We start from the raw sequence: 17,585 nt of genomic DNA, 5'->3' as shown, positions 1-17,585 counted from the left end.
TGTGTCAGTCTGTATGTTGTGTCAGTCTGTATGTTGTCTCAGTCTGTATGTTGTCTCAGTCTGTATGTTGTCTCAGTCTGTATGTTGTGTCAGTCTGTATGTTGTGTCAGTCTGTATGTTGTCTCAGTCTGTATGTTGTGTCAGTCTGTATGTTGTGTCAGTCTGTCTGTTGTGTCAGTCTGTATGTTGTCTCAGTCTGTATGTTGTCTCAGTCTGTATGTTGTGTCAGTCTGTATGTTGTCTCAGTCTGTATGTTGTGTCAGTCTGTATGTTGTGTCAGTCTGTGTGTTGTGTCAGTCTGTATGTTGTGTCAGTCTGTATGTTGTGTCAGTCTGTATGTTGTGTCAGTCTGTATGTTGTCTCAGTCTGTATGTTGTGTCAGTCTGTATGTTGTGTCAGTCTGTATGTTGTCTCAGTCTGTATGTTGTCTGTCTGTATGTTGTCTCAGTCTGTATGTTGTGTCAGTCTGTGTGTTGTGTCAGTCTGTATGTTGTGTCAGTCTGTGTGTTGTGTCAGTCTGTATGTTGTCTCAGTCTGTATGTTGTCTCAGTCTGTATGTTGTGTCAGTCTGTATGTTGTGTCAGTCTGTATGTTGTGTCAGTCTGTATGTTGTGTCAGTCTGTATGTTGTGTCAGTCTGTGCTGTCACTTTGGCACTGTGATGATGTCATCTACCGTTGACCTGGATTTGACGAAGGCCTCAAAACAACAGTCTGGGACAACAAGAGGGAATGTAATAAACTCTGAGAGGCGTACACAATCTCTTACACAATCATATTTACAAAGAGACTTTTCCACTTTTCCACGTGACTAAAGAGGTGCATCAGGTATTACCGTCAAGCTCTCATAGAAACCCTGTCAGTCACACTACAGACATCTCTCAACAGCTGTGTTCTCTCCCACTTTCTCCCTCTCTCACTTTCTCTTTTTCTTTGTGTGTGTGTTTGTGTGTCTACATGTGTTGGTATGTCTATCTGTCTGTCTGTGTATGTGTATGTTTTCCTACTTCACCTGTCACATTCAGAGTGGTCTGTCTGTCTGTCTCTGTTTGTCTGTCTCTCGACCCTGATACCCTGTCTGATATTTAGTCTCTTCCTTGGCAGTGAGTCACATCTAACTGTCAGTCTCCTGTTTAACATGTACATACCAAATGTCTACCTGTCTATCTATGTCTGTCTTACCTCCAACTACAAACATATAGATAGTAAACCTTCCACTCTTTCTATGGCTGTGTAAACGTCTATTAAACCGGTCTAACTGAGTCAGTGTCTGTCTCATTCAACTGTTACAAACTTTCCCTAACCTGTTTATACTGACCACCAGTATTTCTTTTTTGCTGTTAGTTTCAACACTGTGCCACTGCTAGTTGTTTAATTCACCACAGTGTATGTGATGAGAGTTGTGATTGGTTTGTTCCAGAGGAGATCTGTACGCTGGTGATAGCAGAGGCCTTCCCAGAGGATGGAGGTCAGTTCTGCTGCACTGCAACCAACCTTTACGGCTCCGTCAGCAGCACAGCCCAACTCTCTGTCACCGGAGGGGCCTTCAACACTCCCACAGGTGAGTTACCATCATTATTGTATTAACTTGAGCACAGTTTCTATAACTTGTAGCAACTTGTAGGTGAATTTGCTTAAAGTGTGATTGAGTTAAACTTTAGTGAATGTGAGTTTGTAGTTTGCACAGTGTTTGTGCAGAATTTTGGTACATCTGGGTCAAGTATGAGGGGCTGTCTGGCTCTACGTCATATCAATGATTACCAATAGACAGTCAGCCTGGGAGGTCTAGTGTATCCCTGTGTGGTTTCCTCTGGTTCAGATGACTGTCCTGGTCCTGTTTATTATCCTGGATAATCCTGGATCTATATGAGGATGAGAGGAGGAGACGGAGAGGGGGAGGAGGAGAGGGAGAGAGGAGGAGGGGGGAAGGAGGAGAGGAGAAGGAGGGGGGGAGGAGAGGGAGAGAGGAGGAGAGGGGGAGGAGGGGGAGTGGGGGAGGAGGAGAGGAGGAGGAGGGAGGAGGAGAGGGGGAGGAGGAGAGGGGGAGAGGAGGAGAGGAGAAGGAGGGGGAGTGGGGGAGGAGGAGAGGGGGAGGAGGAGAGGGAGAGAGGAGGAGAGGAGAAGGTGGGGGAGGGGGAGACGGGGAGGAGGAGAGGGGGAGGAGAGGGGGAGAGGAGGAGAGGAGAAGGAGGGGGAGTGGGGGAGGGGGAGGAGGTTAGTTAGGTGATGATCAGCTATCTCAGTGTGGGAGAAGGGAGATGTGTTTATTCTCTCTGATAACTCTGTGTACTCTCAGTTCACCACGCAATCAGAGGAAATCCAAGGACCAAATAAACAGGGGTTACATCAAGACCTCCCCCAGACTAAGAGGCTGACTGGACACAGCTGCTACTTTAGATCACATCATATTCCAAACTAAATATAGAACTGCCATGTTTAGTAGGCTATAAGAGGGGGATGTGGGGCAGTCTGGGATCTGCTGCAGGTTATTTTAGTGCACTGTGTGAGGAGATGTCTGTAGTGTGACACTTCTTGTCTATCTCCCTCTAGCGGTGTATGACTCGGTCAGGAATGGTGTGGCGTCCGGGGACGACTCTGTCTTCGAGGACACCCAGGCCTTTCCCCCTCCCCCGCCCACAGAGATCAGCCTATTGGAGGTTCCGCCCAAGGTCCCACCCAGTACCTGCGCCGAGGGTTTCCACGTCAACGAGCTGGAGATCTGGCCCAGCATGTCGGGCCTGCAGCCTGTTCACATGTACCACGACGTGCAGGGTCAGGACCGGGCCAACTGGGCACTGCAGAACGGCAGGCCTGCCAGCCCTCCTCAGCCCTCCTTCAGCCTGCCTCCCCGAGAGGCCCAGCCAGACTTCCCAGGCCCAGCCAAGATGTCTCCGGCCCCGGTGAAGGAAGGTCCTCCGCTGCCCACCAAGCCCAAACTGTGAATACACTCTCCATCCTGCCATGCTGCCACCACCCTGCCACTCTCCTTACCCTTGCCTCCCTGCTCGTCTCACCGCATCCCACTGCACCAGAGGAGGGCTGTCATAAGTGATGTCTGATTGAGCTGGCGCCATGACTCTCATAATAAGTGATTGTATTGTGGATCAGTGATCTGGGTGTATTCTGCTTCTGAAAGGGTTACAAGGGGAATCCCAGTATTTACAGAACAAAAGCATTCTGGTCTCTTTATGATGGTGTCAGTGCCATGCCAGTGCTGTGTTCTGTTGTGTGCCAGAGAGTTGGCCTGGCTGGCAGCTGTTCTGTGGCTGAAAACAGATTGGCTTCTGTTCTGATGGATGGCTCCTATTGTCTCTGTGTGACTCCTGTATGCACGACCAGGGCCCCTGCTTTCTCTGTATGGCCTCCCCCTGTGGCCTCCCTGTGTTTTATTAAAGGCAGTGAGTATGATGTCTGTGTTGTTGCAGTAGAGCATTTATTGTCCTTGTATGGTTTGTGTATGTCTTGATTTGGGACTGTGTATGGACTTGACTGCACAGTCTTGTTATGGATGGCCTCTGTTCGTGTTGCAGGGTCTAGCTTCTGATTTAATGTTGTGGTTCAGACATGATATATGTCTTATGCATTAGTGAGGGGGTCTGAGACTGAGATATTTCTGATGCATGTGGAACATGGATGTTGTGTAGGGTTCATGCTCTGTGCTTTGTACATAGCATATGTGTTGTTGCGTTGGATTGCCTATTTGTGTATCTCTTGCTACATGTTAACATTGTATCCTCTCTGCTTCCAGAGCGGAGGGTATAGAGGAGGAGACAGAACGTGACAGGTAAATAACTGAAGGGTTGGTCTGGGTCTGGTCTGGGGCTGGTCTGGGTGTGATGTGAGTGGAGCCATGTTGTTTAGCAGTGGAGTTGGAAGAATAATGGCATCATAACGATGTGTTGGCACATTCAGATTGTTTTGCTGTATTTCTTTTGGTCCCGGCTTGAGTTTCTGCAAATAGCAGGATCACCATAAAGCTGCTTCCTTGAGTGAGTTTTTCCACAATAATAACACAAACATACTGCCAAAACCAATCAGCTCCCCGTGGTGAAGCGTGCAGAGGGACGGTGCACTGACCCCCCTCTCCTCTGCTACATACACTCAGTAATTACACAGTAAAAACACCATCCCTGCCATTACCCAGGGGTCAATGTGTTGTGCCATGCCGTGCTGGAGTTTAGCTTCCTCTCTGTCCCCTGGTGACCTGTAGAAGTGTTGGCTGACAAACTAAAGCCTCAGGCACCGGCCACTTTTGACCTTCAACCTCTGACCTCACGGCAGGGGTCACTGCCTCTCATTTGTTCTCCTGAACACCTCCTGAAAACAATAACGTTTTTTAAACGGCATGCTTTTGCACAATGTTGAAGCCACGGCTCTACAGTGTCTACGTCTGTGAAAGGGGACCCTGTTGTGTGACTTTTACTGCCTCTGATGTAAAAGTCTGTTTTTCTCTTATCTGGATTTGATTTGAGGCCTCCAATGTAACTTTAATCGAGTTTCTGATTGAGTTGTTTTTCTAAATTGCTGTGAATCCAATGGGGAACTGAATGGAAACGATGAGCCCACTGTCTTAGCTCTCTGTCTCCTAATGTGAAATAAAGCACTATCATGCAACGCCTACCATTTCACTGGAGCCAGTAAGGTCTGTGAATCAGTGTCTGTTTTGACGGATGTTTTTAATAGATAAATCACAGTCACAGTTACTGCTTTAACTGCTGTATTTTATTCACAAGGAAAGAAAGTCATTTTAGTGTGATGGTCTAAGAGGAAGTACTATTGCATCCATGCATCTCAACCATTACATAGGCCAAAACCTGTTATTTATGCCTCACAGTGCCTTGACCTGTGAGCTGTGGGTCTGTGGGCTGGTATCTTGATGAAAGCTCTCCTGTCGATGCTATCTCAGAGCTGCATTAACAGAGCTGGGCTGTGGAGTAGAGCTCTCCTCCTACCTGACCAGAGCCTGACGGGTCCCGACATTATACATCAGTTAGGGCCGGGTAGGGCCTGTTTTTTCATCAATAACTAGGGTACTGGCAGGGCTCAGGTATCACTAAAGTGATGACTAACATTTTAAAGCTGAGCCATTTGCATGTACTCTGCTGCGCAGCACAGTTATATCTGACTAAAATCCTAACATGGTGTCAGAAGAGCTTCAACCTCGTCAAATATAAGACAGTTGGAGTTTAGAGTGATGAAAAGTAGCTAACAGCTAACTGCTCTCTCATGTCTCTTTATTGAGCAGAGCAGCCCAAGCAGAGCTATTGCTATGAATAATCACAGACTCAGAATGCCATGAGCAGAGCGCATGCACAGCGAGCTGTGCGCAGGGAGCGAGTGACAGACAGAGAGGAGCAGCAAATGGATTTACTAACAGAGGAAGTTATTTCTGATTTTGGGTTTTGGGCAGGGCCTTAAATTTGGCAGAAGCAATCGGGCCTGGGTAGGGTAGGGCCTGAACGTCATGGGCATGGGTAGGGCTCGGGCTTAAAATGTATGCCTCTACTGTGGAGATTCATGCCTCTACTGTGGAGATTCAGGGCTCTACTGTGGAGATTCAGGGCTCTACTGTGGAGATTCAGGGCTCTACTGTGGAGAGGAAGTTGCTGTATGACTTGGCAGGCTGAGGTGACTGTACAAGACCTGATCTGGGAAAACACGCCTGCTGTCCGTCTGCACTGTGACTGTTCTGTACTGGAGGAAGATGGAGCTTGGCCAGTCAGCCAGTCAGTCAGTCAGCCAGTCAGTCAGTCAGTCAGTCAGTCTGTCAGCCAGTCAGCTAGTCAGTCAGCCAGTCAGTCAGCCAGTCAGCCAGTCAGTCAGTCAGTCAGTCAGTCAACCTGTCAGCCAGTCAGTCAGTGTGTAGTTCTGATGGCTGTTGTTACTGGTGTTGCCACACCTGGTGGAAGAATCAGAGGAAGCTCTCAGGGGAGAGGCCACAGGTTGGTGTTAGGATCAGAACACTGGCCTTGTGTTTTAAGAGTGGGAGAGAGAGAGAGAGGGGGGAGAGAGAGAGAGAGAGAGAGAGAGAGAGAGAGAGGGAGAGAGGGGAGAGAGAGAGAGAGGGAAAGAGGGGAGAGAGAGAGAGAGGGAAAGAGGGGGGAGAGAGAGAGGCAGGTTGAGTCTGTTTTGGGGCTTAAGGGCAGCAGTGTATAACAGTCTGTATTAAGCTGTTAAAGGTTGTTGGGTCTGTAGCCATGCCTTGAGACAGGTCATAAATCACTTAGATGGGAGCTATCGTATCAGTGTGAGTTCACTGGGCTGCCATTTTGGAGAGTTTGCATGTTCCATCCTGATTGATGATTCAGATTCACCAGGGGTCTGATCAAGAATAAAGCCGTATCACACTGGACTGTTAACACCTGGAATTTGTCAATCTGCTTTCCCTATGTGTGTGTAGGAGGGTGTGTATGTGTGTTTGTGTCTGTTTGTGTGTGTGCGTGCATGTGTGTGTGTGTACGTGTGCGAACCCCCACATGTGTACGTTGTGATGGAGTGTAAGCGGCAATGGGGTTCAGTATCAGCTTTCTAGTCTTGTACATGCTTACCCAGTGTGACACATCACAGGAACTGTTTCATGTTGAATGGTTACGACATACTCTGAAAACAAGGTGTGCTGGTGTGAGCATTTTTAAATGGAAGGGATTTAGAAAGTGCCTCTTTCCTGGAACTGGTGCCTCAGAGTCCCCCTGAGATTCCCTGTGGCTGCTGTGTGGCAAATCGTCAAGTTATTAATTGCCATCTTGTCGATTACTGTCAACATTTACTAGATTCACATGCAAAACTTAACCTACAAAAGATAATGATACAGTATTTATTTGTACAGAAACACTGACATTCAGTTCAAGCGGCAGCCTCTGAAGGGAAAGTCCAAACCCAGACCATGCAAGGTTTTTGAGGAGAGGATCATAGAGAAGAGCCAAGTGAATGGGGCACAGTGAGGTGTGACTGTAGCACTGACTGTGATCACGGTGGCACAACATTAGATTATGGGTTGGGATATAATCTGTGGGTGGGCGTCGTCAAACACACAAGCAGCAATTATCCTGCCAACATTTTATATCTTAATCACTGTTTCATAAAACAAAGAATAAAAACCTGACAGTTGAAATAGTTATCTTGCACATATCCATTTTATAAACAGCCTACTGTTGAACCCTCTCTGGCAAACACTCTGTGAGAATCTCCACCAGGCTTCATCTTCTTGTTTGCTTTAGATTATTTGAGGATTACGGATTGTGAAAAGCAGAGGAGTCAAGCACAGATCAGGGGTTTAAACAACCTCAACACTGCCATGTCATAACCCGCTCACAATCTAAACTTAAAAACATTCCATAAAATAACCATAACCTTCATAACTCCATCCTTGACTGAGGACTACTTGAAATGTGGTTGAGTTCTGGTTCAAGTTGAGTTCTGGTCAGTCTAAAAACAGGTTGTGGATCATAAGATCATAATGTGGCACTGTCGTCACGGTAAGGAGGAAGTGATGCTGTAGTGCCTCTCAGAACCCCTGCAGGGTGTGAGGGTCATCATGATCAGACAGCTGTGTTAATCCTCCCTGTTCCAGACTGATCTGTCACAGCCTCCACCATGAGAGACCTAACACAATGAGTCACAATGAGAGAGTGTGTGTGTGTGTGTGTGTGTGTGTGTGTGTGTGTGTGTGTGCGTGTGTGCGTGTGTGCGTGTGCGTGTGTGTGTGTGTGCGTGTGTCCGCGCGTTCGTTCGTTTGTTTGTTCGTTTGTTTTTTGAAATCACAGAACAATACAAAGTCATGTTCTGACCCTGTGTGTCCAACGAGGAGGAAGTGGAAGGTGTGGGCTCTGCTGGAGCCACATGGCAGATGAGGTTCAACAATTATCTTTCAGGAGTCAGATGTCAAAGGTGACTAATATGTGTTAAAATGCTGCTAGCAAATGGCTGCGAATGGGGTCACAACCTCACCATGTGGCGTCTCTCCCCCTCATGGCATCCGAGAACTCCCATTCCTGACTTAAATGTCTGTCATACACGCACACAAACACACACACACTCACACACACACACGTACATATGAACCGGGCTAACAATCCCAAACATGGGGGAGCTTAGAACAACAGCCTGCTTGCCTGTAAGTGACACCATGTGTGTATGTGTGTGAAGCCTGCATATGCCCAGAGAGGTAAAGATGAGGAAGCTACTAATCCCCTTTAATGTGCTATATATCGCATGTGGATTGACTCAGTGCCACTCAAACCCATGCCGTCTGCATAATTGTCATACCACAGAGATTAAATGATTGGGCCAGCTCCAAACCTCTTTAACCTCCTCTGAGGTCGTTGTCAGGGTAACAGAAAACAACTGCAACAAACTGAAGGCCACGTTCCAAACCATTCTACCCTGCTCTGTCTCTCTCACTCATACACAGATACACATAACTTGTTTACAGAGGATCCTGGATACTGTTTCGTTTTTTGTACTGAGAGTTAATCTCAAATGTGATTTTGATACTTTGGAATGTTAATTCGTTCCCAAATCGAGCTTATACAGTATAACTAAACAACATGTTTAATATACATCTGTGGTCTTGTTGAAACTATGTTTCATGCCTGTTGGAGTCAGAGCTTTGTGTTGATCTTGCAAACTCTTGCGTTCAGGGTTTTTTGTGTGCCGTATTGCTCTCTGTCAGTAGTTGTCATGGAGCGCATGTCCATGACTTGTAGACAATGACACTGAAGCAAATTATTGGTTGAAGAAAGACTCTTTATTGTATCTCTTCAAGGTAAAGTCAACAATCCTGAAACCAAAGAGAATGTTGGATTGAGTAGCGCATTCCGTTTGCCAACAATACTTTGACATAAGGCGCCAAAGTCGAGTGTTTGTTGACCACGCCAGTTACTAAAACAATGTAACTTTTAACAATGTTTCTATCGTGTATAAAGCTGCCCATTTAAACAAATATGATCCAGCAATGTTAAATATATTATTAGAATAACGATCAAAGTATTGGTAGAGTATAATCATATAATTTAACCTACCTTGTGTTTTTCTGAAGCACCGAACTGTTTTCTTGTTGAAGTGCTGGTGTGCATTATGCATGAGGCAAGTTAGTCTACGAGTCATCGATGACGGCCTACCAAAAGGTAAAAAGCCTCCTGAGGGGATGGGGGCCTGGGATTAAAAATAAAATATAAATACAGTATAAATATAGGACAAAACACAGATCACAACAAGAGAGACAGCACAGCACTACATAAAGAGAGACCTAAGACAACAACAATAGCATGGCAGCAACACATGAAAACACAGCATGCTAGCAACACAACATAACAACAACATGGTAGAAACACAACATGGTAGCAGCACAAAACATGGTACAAACATTATTAGGCACAGACAACAGCACAAAGGGCAAGAAGGTAGAGACAACAATACATCACACAAAGCAGCCACAACTGTCAATAAGAGTGTCCTTGATTGAGTCTTTGAATGAAGAGATTGAGATAAAACTGTTCAGTTTGAGTGTTTGTTGCAGCTCGTTCCAGTCGCTAGCTGCAGCGAAGTGAAAAGAGGAGCGACCAGGGACGTGTGTGCTTTGGGGACCTTTAACCTCTCTAGGGTATGTGGGACAGAATCGTCCCACCTAGTCAACAGCCAGTGGAATCGAGTGGCGCGATATTCAAATACCTTAGAAATGCTATTACTTCAATTTCTCAAACATATGACTATTTTACACCATTTTAAAGACAAGACTCTCGTTAATCTAACCACATTGTCCGATTTCAAAAAGGCTTTACAACGAAAGCAAAACATTAGATTATGTCAGGAGAGTACCCAGCCAGAAATAATCACACACCCATTTTTCAAGCTAGCATATAATGTCACAAAAACCAAAACCACAACTAAATGCAGCACTAACCTTTGATGATCTTCATCAGATGACACTCCTAGGACATTATGTTATACAATACATGCATGTTTTGTTCAATCAAGTTCATATTTATATCAAAAAACAGCTTTTTACATTAGCATGTGACGTTCAGAACTAGCAAACATACCGAAAACTTCCGGTGAATTTACTAAATTACTCGCGATAAACGTTCACAAAAAACATAACAATTATTTTAAGAATTATAGATACAGAACTCCTTTATGCAATCGCGGTGTCAGATTTTAAAATAGTTTTTCGTCAAAAGCACATTTTGCAATATTCTGAGTAGATAGCTCGCCATCACGGGCTAGCTAATTTGACACCCACCAAGTTTGGCACTCACCAAACTCAGATTTACTATAAGAAAAATTAGATTACCTTTGGTGTTCTTCGTCAGAATGCACTCCCAGGACTTCTACTTCATCCACAAATGTTGTTTTGGTTCAAAATAATCCCTAGTTATGTTCAAATATCCTCTGTTTTGTTCTTGCGTTCAAGACACTATCCGAACGGTGATGCGCGGATGCGTATCGTGACAGAAAATTTCAAAATATTACATTACCGTACTTCGAAGCATGTCAAACGCTGTTTAAAATCAATTTTTATGTGATTTTTCTCGTAAAATAGCGATAATATTCCGACCGGGAGACGTCTTTTTCGTTCAAAGACTGAAAATGTAAAATGGCCTCTTCACGTGCATGCGAGCGCCCGTCTCATTGTTCTCAGATCGACCACTATCCAAATGTGCTACTGTTTTTCAGGCAGGGGCTGCAAAGTCATCATTCAACGTTCTGGCGCCTTCTGAGAGCCTATGGGAGCCTTAGAAAGTGTCACGTTACAGCAGAAATCCTCTGTTTTCGATAAAGAGAGTATAGAAGGCCAAGAAATGGTCAGAGAGGGCACTTCCTGTACAGAATCTTCTCAGGTTTTGGCCTGCCATATGAGTTCTGTTATACTCACAGACACTTTTCAAACAGTTTTATAAACTTTAGGGTGTTTTCTATCCAAATCAAACAATTATATGCATATTCTAGTTTCTGGGCAGTAGTAATAACCAGATTAAATCGGGTACGTTTTTTATCCGGATGTGAAAATACTGCCCCCTACCCTAGAGAGGTTAACAGAATGTGATGGGTGTTTTATGTGGAGGATGAGGGCTGCAGTAGATAATTCAGATGGGGGGAATGAGGCCTAAGAGGGTTTTATAAATAAGCATCAACCAGTGGGTCTTGCAACGGGTATACAGAGATGACCAGTTTACAAAGGAGTATAGAGTGCAGTGACGTGTCCTATAAGGAGCATTGGTGGCAAATCTGATGGCCGAATGGTAAAGAACATCTAGCCGCTCGAGAGCACCCTTACCTGCCGATCTATAAATTATGTCTCCGTAATCTAGCATGGGTAGGATGGTCATCTGAATCAGGGTTAGTTTGGCAGCTGGGGTGAAAGTGGAGCGATTACGATAGAGGAAATCAAGTCTAGATTTAACTTTAGCCTCCAGCTTTGATATGTGCTGACAGAAGGACAGTGCACCATCTAGCCATACTCCTTAAGTACTTGTATGAGGTGACTACCTCAAGCTCTAAACCCTCAGAGGTAATAATAACACCTGTGGGAGGAGGGGCATTCTTCTTGCCAAACCACATTACATTTGTTTTGGAGGTGTTCAGAAGAAGGTTAAGGGTAGAGAAATCTTGTTGGACACTAAGAAAGCTTTGTTGTAGAGCATTTGACACAAAATCCAGGGAGGGGCCAGCCGAGTATAAGACTATATCATCTGCAATTAAATGGATGAGAGGGCTTCCTACTGCCTGAGCTATGTTGTTAATGTAAATTGAGAAGAGCGTGGGGCCTATGATTGAGCCTTGGGGTACTCCCTTGGTGACAGGCAGTGGCAGAGACAGCAGATTTTCTGACTTTATACACTGCAATCTTTGAGAGAGGTAGTTATAAAACCAGCCAAAAGACCCCTCAGAGACACCAATACATCCCACGAGAATGGAATGGTCTACCGTATCAAAAGCTTTGGCCAAGTAAATAAAAATATCAGCACAATATTGCTTAGAATCAAGGGCAATGGTGACATCATTGAGGACCTTTAAGGTTGCAGTGACACATCCGGAAACCAGGTTGACCGGAAACCAGGAAACCAGATTGCTGGTTTCCTGACCGGAAACCAGATTGCATACTCGAGAGAATACTATAGACATCAAGTATGCCAGTCAGTTGATTATTGACAAGTTGTTCCAACACTTTTGATAAACAGGACAAAATAGAAATAGGCCTATAACAGTTAGGATCAGCTTGATCTCCCCCTTTAAATAAAGGATGAACCGTGGCAGCCTTCCAAGCAATGGGAACCTCCTCAGAAAGCAGAGACAGGTTAAAAAGGTCAGAGATAGGCTTGGCGATGATAGGAGCAGCAGCCATAAAGAAGAAAGGGTCTAAACCATCTGACCCAGATGTTTTATGGGGTCAGGTTTCAGGAGCTCCTTTAGCACCTCGGACTCAGTGACTGCCTGCAGGGAGAAACTTTGTAGTGGGGCAGGGGAAAAAGAGGGAGATGCATCGGGGATAGTCGTATTAGAAGGGGTGGGAGATGAGAAAATGTTGGACGGGCAAGGAGGCATGTCTGAGTCAAATAAGAATCCTGACTTAATGAAGTGGTGATTAAAGAGCTCAGACATGTGCTTCTTGTCAGTAACAACCACATCATCAACATTAAGGGACATGGGCAGCTGTGAGGAGGAGGGTTTATTCTCCAGGTCTTTAACCGTTTCCAGAACTTCTTGGGGTTAGACCCACAGAGAACTGCTCCTTAAAGTAACTAACTTTGGCCTTCCGAATAGCCTGAGTGCTCTTATTTCTCATTTGCCTGAACGATAGCCAGTCAGCCTGAGTATGCGTGTGCCGAGCATTTCACCAAATGCAATTCTTGAGGTGGAGTAACTCTGCAAGATCACGGTTGAACCAGGGGCTGAACCTGTTTTTAATTCTCATTTTCTTTATGGGGGCGTTTGTTAACAATACCACTGAAAATATTAAAAAAGAAGGTCCAAGCGTCTTCGACAGAGGCGATCAAGCTGATTCTATACCATTTTACAGAGGCCAGTTCATGAAGGAAGGTTTGCTCATTGACGTTTTTTAGCAAGCATCTATGACAAATCAGGACAGGTCGTTTCACTGAGCAGCCATTACGAACACATGCTGTTAAACAGTGATCACTAAGGTCATTACAGAAAACACCAGACTGATACCTATCAGGATTATTTGTGAGGAAAACATCGAGGAGAGTTGCCTTTTCTGGGTGTTTGGAGTCATACCTTGTGGGATTGGTAATAATCTGAGAAAGATTTAATTGCTTTAGGACTTGGTCAGGTGGTTTAAGCATGTCCCAGTTTAGGTCATCTAGCAGGATAAATTCAGACTTAGTGTAAGGGGCCAGGAGAGAGCTTAAGGCAGGTAGGGTACAGGCCGGTGCTGATGGAGGATGATAGCACCCAGCAACAGTCAACAAAGAGCTATTTGAAAGTTTAATGCTTAAAACCAGCAAATCAAGCATCAGTATTCAAAACACTCTTCAGATGGCAACAAGATCATATTGTACAGCAATTTCATCAGGTAACATGAATACAAAGCCGGTTTATGTAAAACCGTTGTTTATGATACAGTATATGTCCATGGGAAATTACGCATTTATGGTAGAAATGTGTTTTGGGGCTATCATGATGGAACATTCCTAGCTGAAGGGAGTTCCTGGAAAGAATACTTAGGTGCTCCGTTGGCTTTTGCCTGGGATTGAGCAGGCTGGGCAGGTAACAGGTTAGCTAGAGTAGAGTTATACCTGAGTTTTGTTATAGGCAAAGAGTTGTTGCCGGAATAGTTTGTACTGAGAATATGTTTGAGTTATTCAAGTCTTTGTCAACGACCTGTTTGTTATTTTCTGTACAAAGTTTATTGGGAAATAAAAGTCTCTAAGAGAGGTGAGCACCAGAACATTCTGTCTGTCTCCTCACTGTCTGATCCGTCGCTTCGGTTACTGCTTTGTCTTTCGTCTGTCGTTGTGTTGCGTTCAGGGTTGTGTTTGTGGACCGTAGTGCTCTATGGTCTTGTGTTCAGAGCCGTGTTGCTCGGGCTGCCAGGCTTTGTCACATATCTGTGCTGTGATTCAGAGCTGTACCCACAGCAGAGGCCTTGTGTTTATGAGGTGTAGCTCGTAAACTCTCTAATGCTGTATTAACAATCACTTTCTTATAGAGGCGTTGCGTGTGGTTTTATGGAAACATGTATGTTAAAGAGACACATATGGAACTGAGTTTCTACACAGAGAACTCTTGTTTCTTCATTATCAGCTGCCTGGCAAGCTCAAGACAGTTCTGAAGTTCATGTGCAACTTGAGGTTTTTTCATTAGTCATGCCATTAATGTAAAAAAAGTAAAAAACGAGTGTTTTTGTTTATCAGCTATCTGATTGGTTACATTTGTTGCCCTAAATGTGGACCTGGAGTGTGAATGAATGCGTACAGAGAGAACTAGCCAGAGAAAGAAGAGAAAACACTTGAGATAAAGAATGAGGAAAAGTAGAAGAGACCCAGGAAGGATCGATAACAGGAAGGCAGATCATTCCTCAACAAACCCCAGACAGTGGGCAGTCCTTAAAAGGACATGGCGAGCAGCAGGATTGGCTGAGAGAGCTGACGCTGGATTGGCTCGTTAGGTTGAGTGACCTGCAGGGAATGGAGCAGGTTCTCAAATTAGGAAGAGAGTTGTTAGAGCTGACCTTCACAATACAAGAGGGAAGTGGAAGAGAGAGAGGGGTGAGCGGAGAGAAATACATGTAGAGTGGCGAGAAAGATAAAGAGGGAGAGAGATGAGTGTGTGCTTGTTAGTTGACAGCATGGAAACAGAGGTCTTAGTTATCCCCCATGTTTCCCTGGACAGAGGAAATGGTATGTTAAACACAGGGAAGCCTTAGCAGTTACACACTTTTGGGAATCACAAGTCAATCAACCACTTTGATTGAACCTGTCTTCCATAAGCAGCAGAGTGAGATACACAGACACTGACTTGGCCGTAAGTGGTGTGACTCGACACTGGGGAGATGACTGAATCCTCCTGAGAGAGGAGCTGAACCTGCCCTCTCCCTCCCTGGTCCCCCCCCCCCTGGTCCCCACACTGTCCCACCTGGTCCCCACCCCAGCACCCCTGGTCCCCACCCCCCCACGATCTGAGTGTCACGTTCTTTCACAATCTCTCTCTCTCTCTCTCTCTCTCTCTCTCTCTCTCTTACTTTCAATATTTTATTTCTGGATCAAAAATAGCTGGATGTTGTTATTCTAGGAGCCTGGTTCTGATAGGGAAGTCTCTGGATCAGTGGCCTGTGTTGCAGAGCTTTTATTGTGAAACAGAGGCTTTTATTGTGAAGAAGGTTTAGGCTGACTCATGCAGAGAGCAAGGGAGGCTGAGTCTGGCTGCTGACTGCTCTATATATGCGGCTTCGCTACCTGGCAGACCGGCAGAAACAACCACACACACACCTCCTGGGGAATACCTGAGCCGCAGACAGACATACTCACCTGGGCCGCGTCACTGAAGGTACTACTCTTTCTTACAAATTCTTTACAGAATCAGACACAACTTTTGTCAATTTAACACACTTCAGTGGAAGTTAGCGTTTATAGGGAGAGGGGAAGGGAGAGGGAGAGAGGGAGAGGGAGAGAGTGAGGGAGAGGGAAAGGGGGGAGAGGGTGACAAGCAAGTAGCAAGATGCTTTTCATTAACACTCAGTCAAGTTCAGTTCATTAGAGAGAGAGAAAACGATGTGAACACACCACATTAGCATAGGCACTGTTGCTTTATGCTGAGCTCACTGCTTCAATGAAAGACAGTGTTGCCATTGTTCTTTTTTCTGTGGTAAAACTTTGTGGGCTAAAACTGATCTCAAAATCAGTTAAAATCACAATCTGTCATTTATGCTTCTGAAGAACTAAAAAGGGTTGAATTGAGAGATGGAATGAAGGAGTACAGAATAAGGAGAGACACAAATGATAGAGAAGGAGAACCAGGAACACTTTTTCATAATTTCTGTCTGCTTTGCCAGCCCCTCAGACAGTTAATGTAAAAAGCATGTGTTGGAGTATGGATGTGTGGTTTATAGGACAGAGAGAGGCGGAGATAGAAACCCATTCATTTACTGGAAGTTCTGGGAAGTGGTTAGTCTGGAGAGGAGAGGGCTGGAGGCAACTGGCTGCTTTACTGAGGGTGATCGGGTCTATGAGGTTGATAAAGCGTAGTTGTGTGAGATGCTTTATTCTGGGTTGTGTCCGTGTTGTGTTAGTGGTGAAGGACCAGTTGTGTTTTTATATAGGTCAGTTGTGTGGTGCCACTTTGGGGTCTGATAGATTAGTTAGCACAATAGTGTCTGTCAGGCCAGAATAGTAGTGTCAGGTTTGGCTTTAGTCCTTCACTGGGTTCTCTTGTTTCTACCCCCTCCCTTCCCCTCACTTTCTCTGGCTCTCCTCCTCTTTCTCATTCTCCCTCTCCACTCCTGCTGCTAATCCCATTTGATGGCGATGTCTTTCCCATTCCAATCCCAGGAAGAATGTCTTGAGCATTCCTGCAATACAGAAAAACACTCTAACTGGGGGGGAGGAATGGAAGGAGGTAGAGAGGGGTGAGGGAAGGAGCGAGGAAGAGAGGGAGGAAGGGAGGGAGCTCACTGTTCATTCTCTGCACTTCTCACCTATTATTTGATTCTACATAAAATGGCTCCCAAGATAGACTGATTAAATAGAGGGGGGAGAGAGAGAGAGATGGAGGGGGGAGAGACATAACTTAAGGGGTTGATGGGAGCTGGAGCAACCCTGAACTGTTAGTCTGGTCAGAATGAGCCACACGCTCTGTGCAGTTGTTAAAGCGGGGGAAAGAAAACAGTCTGGTTCTGTTTTATGTGTTGTGTGTGCAATTAGAGCCAGAGAGGGAGAGAGGGAGAGAGGGAGAGAGGGAGAGAGAGAGATGATAATAACAACAACAAAAAAGTCATATTTTACTTTATGCCTTTCTGGTTTCCTTTGTTGTCTATATGAAAAATGTCAGGAACTACTCCTACCAATACAGAACCTCAAGTTGAACTGATCTAGGAGCTGCGTCTAGGGGGGTATGACATGTCCATGGAAAGGACTACTCCTACCAATACAGAACCTCAAGTTGAACTGATCTAGGAGCTGCGTCTAGAGGGGTATGACATGTCCATGGAAAGGACTACTCCTGCCAATACAGAACCTCAAGTTAAACTGATCTAGGAGCTGCGTCTAGGGGGGTATGACATGTCCATGGAAAGGACTACTCCTGCCAATACAGAACCTCAAGTTAAACTGATCTAGGAGCTGCGTCTAGAGGGGTATGAAATGTCCATGGAAAGTTGGACGGCTCCTCTGTCTCCTCTCTCTCTCCTGAGGAGGAGCACTCAGCCAAACCATGGGAGGAGGGATTAGGGAGAGCTGTATGAGTCGCTGTGAGTGAAGAGTTTGGGCCTGCATGGTGGTAAATTAGCCTGTGATGTGGGTCAGGTCAATGGGTTAATTCTGGTTCTAAACCTGACTGGACTGGAGGTTCGGCCAACATGCACCTCCATGTGGAAAAGGATATGATTTAGACTGATGATTTAGACTGTACT

At 45.3% G+C, this 17,585-nt stretch overlaps 1 protein-coding gene across 9 annotated transcripts in view; it reads left to right on the top strand.

The window, feature by feature from the left end:
• The window catches only part of palld (palladin, cytoskeletal associated protein), a 102,377-nt gene that overhangs the window by 59,055 nt on the left and 25,737 nt on the right, over window positions 1-17,585 (top strand). For 7 of the 9 annotated variants that reach the window (XM_029707534.1, XM_029707525.1, XM_029707530.1 and 4 more), the window contains 3 exons: window positions 1,419-1,559; window positions 2,549-2,936; window positions 3,747-3,782. In XM_029707534.1, the coding sequence (XP_029563394.1) occupies window positions 1,419-1,559; window positions 2,549-2,936; window positions 3,747-3,782 (565 nt within the window). Of the gene's footprint in view, window positions 1-1,418; window positions 1,560-2,548; window positions 2,937-3,746; window positions 3,783-15,378; window positions 15,506-17,585 lie in introns of those variants that run through there. The other 2 variants (XM_029707528.1, XM_029707532.1) reach the window with 2 other exon arrangements.

Source organism: Salmo trutta, chromosome 22 (genome assembly GCF_901001165.1).
Source record: "Salmo trutta chromosome 22, fSalTru1.1, whole genome shotgun sequence".
NCBI classification, from domain to species: domain Eukaryota; kingdom Metazoa; phylum Chordata; class Actinopteri; order Salmoniformes; family Salmonidae; genus Salmo; species Salmo trutta.
This window is presented reverse-complemented; position numbering and strand designations above follow the sequence as displayed.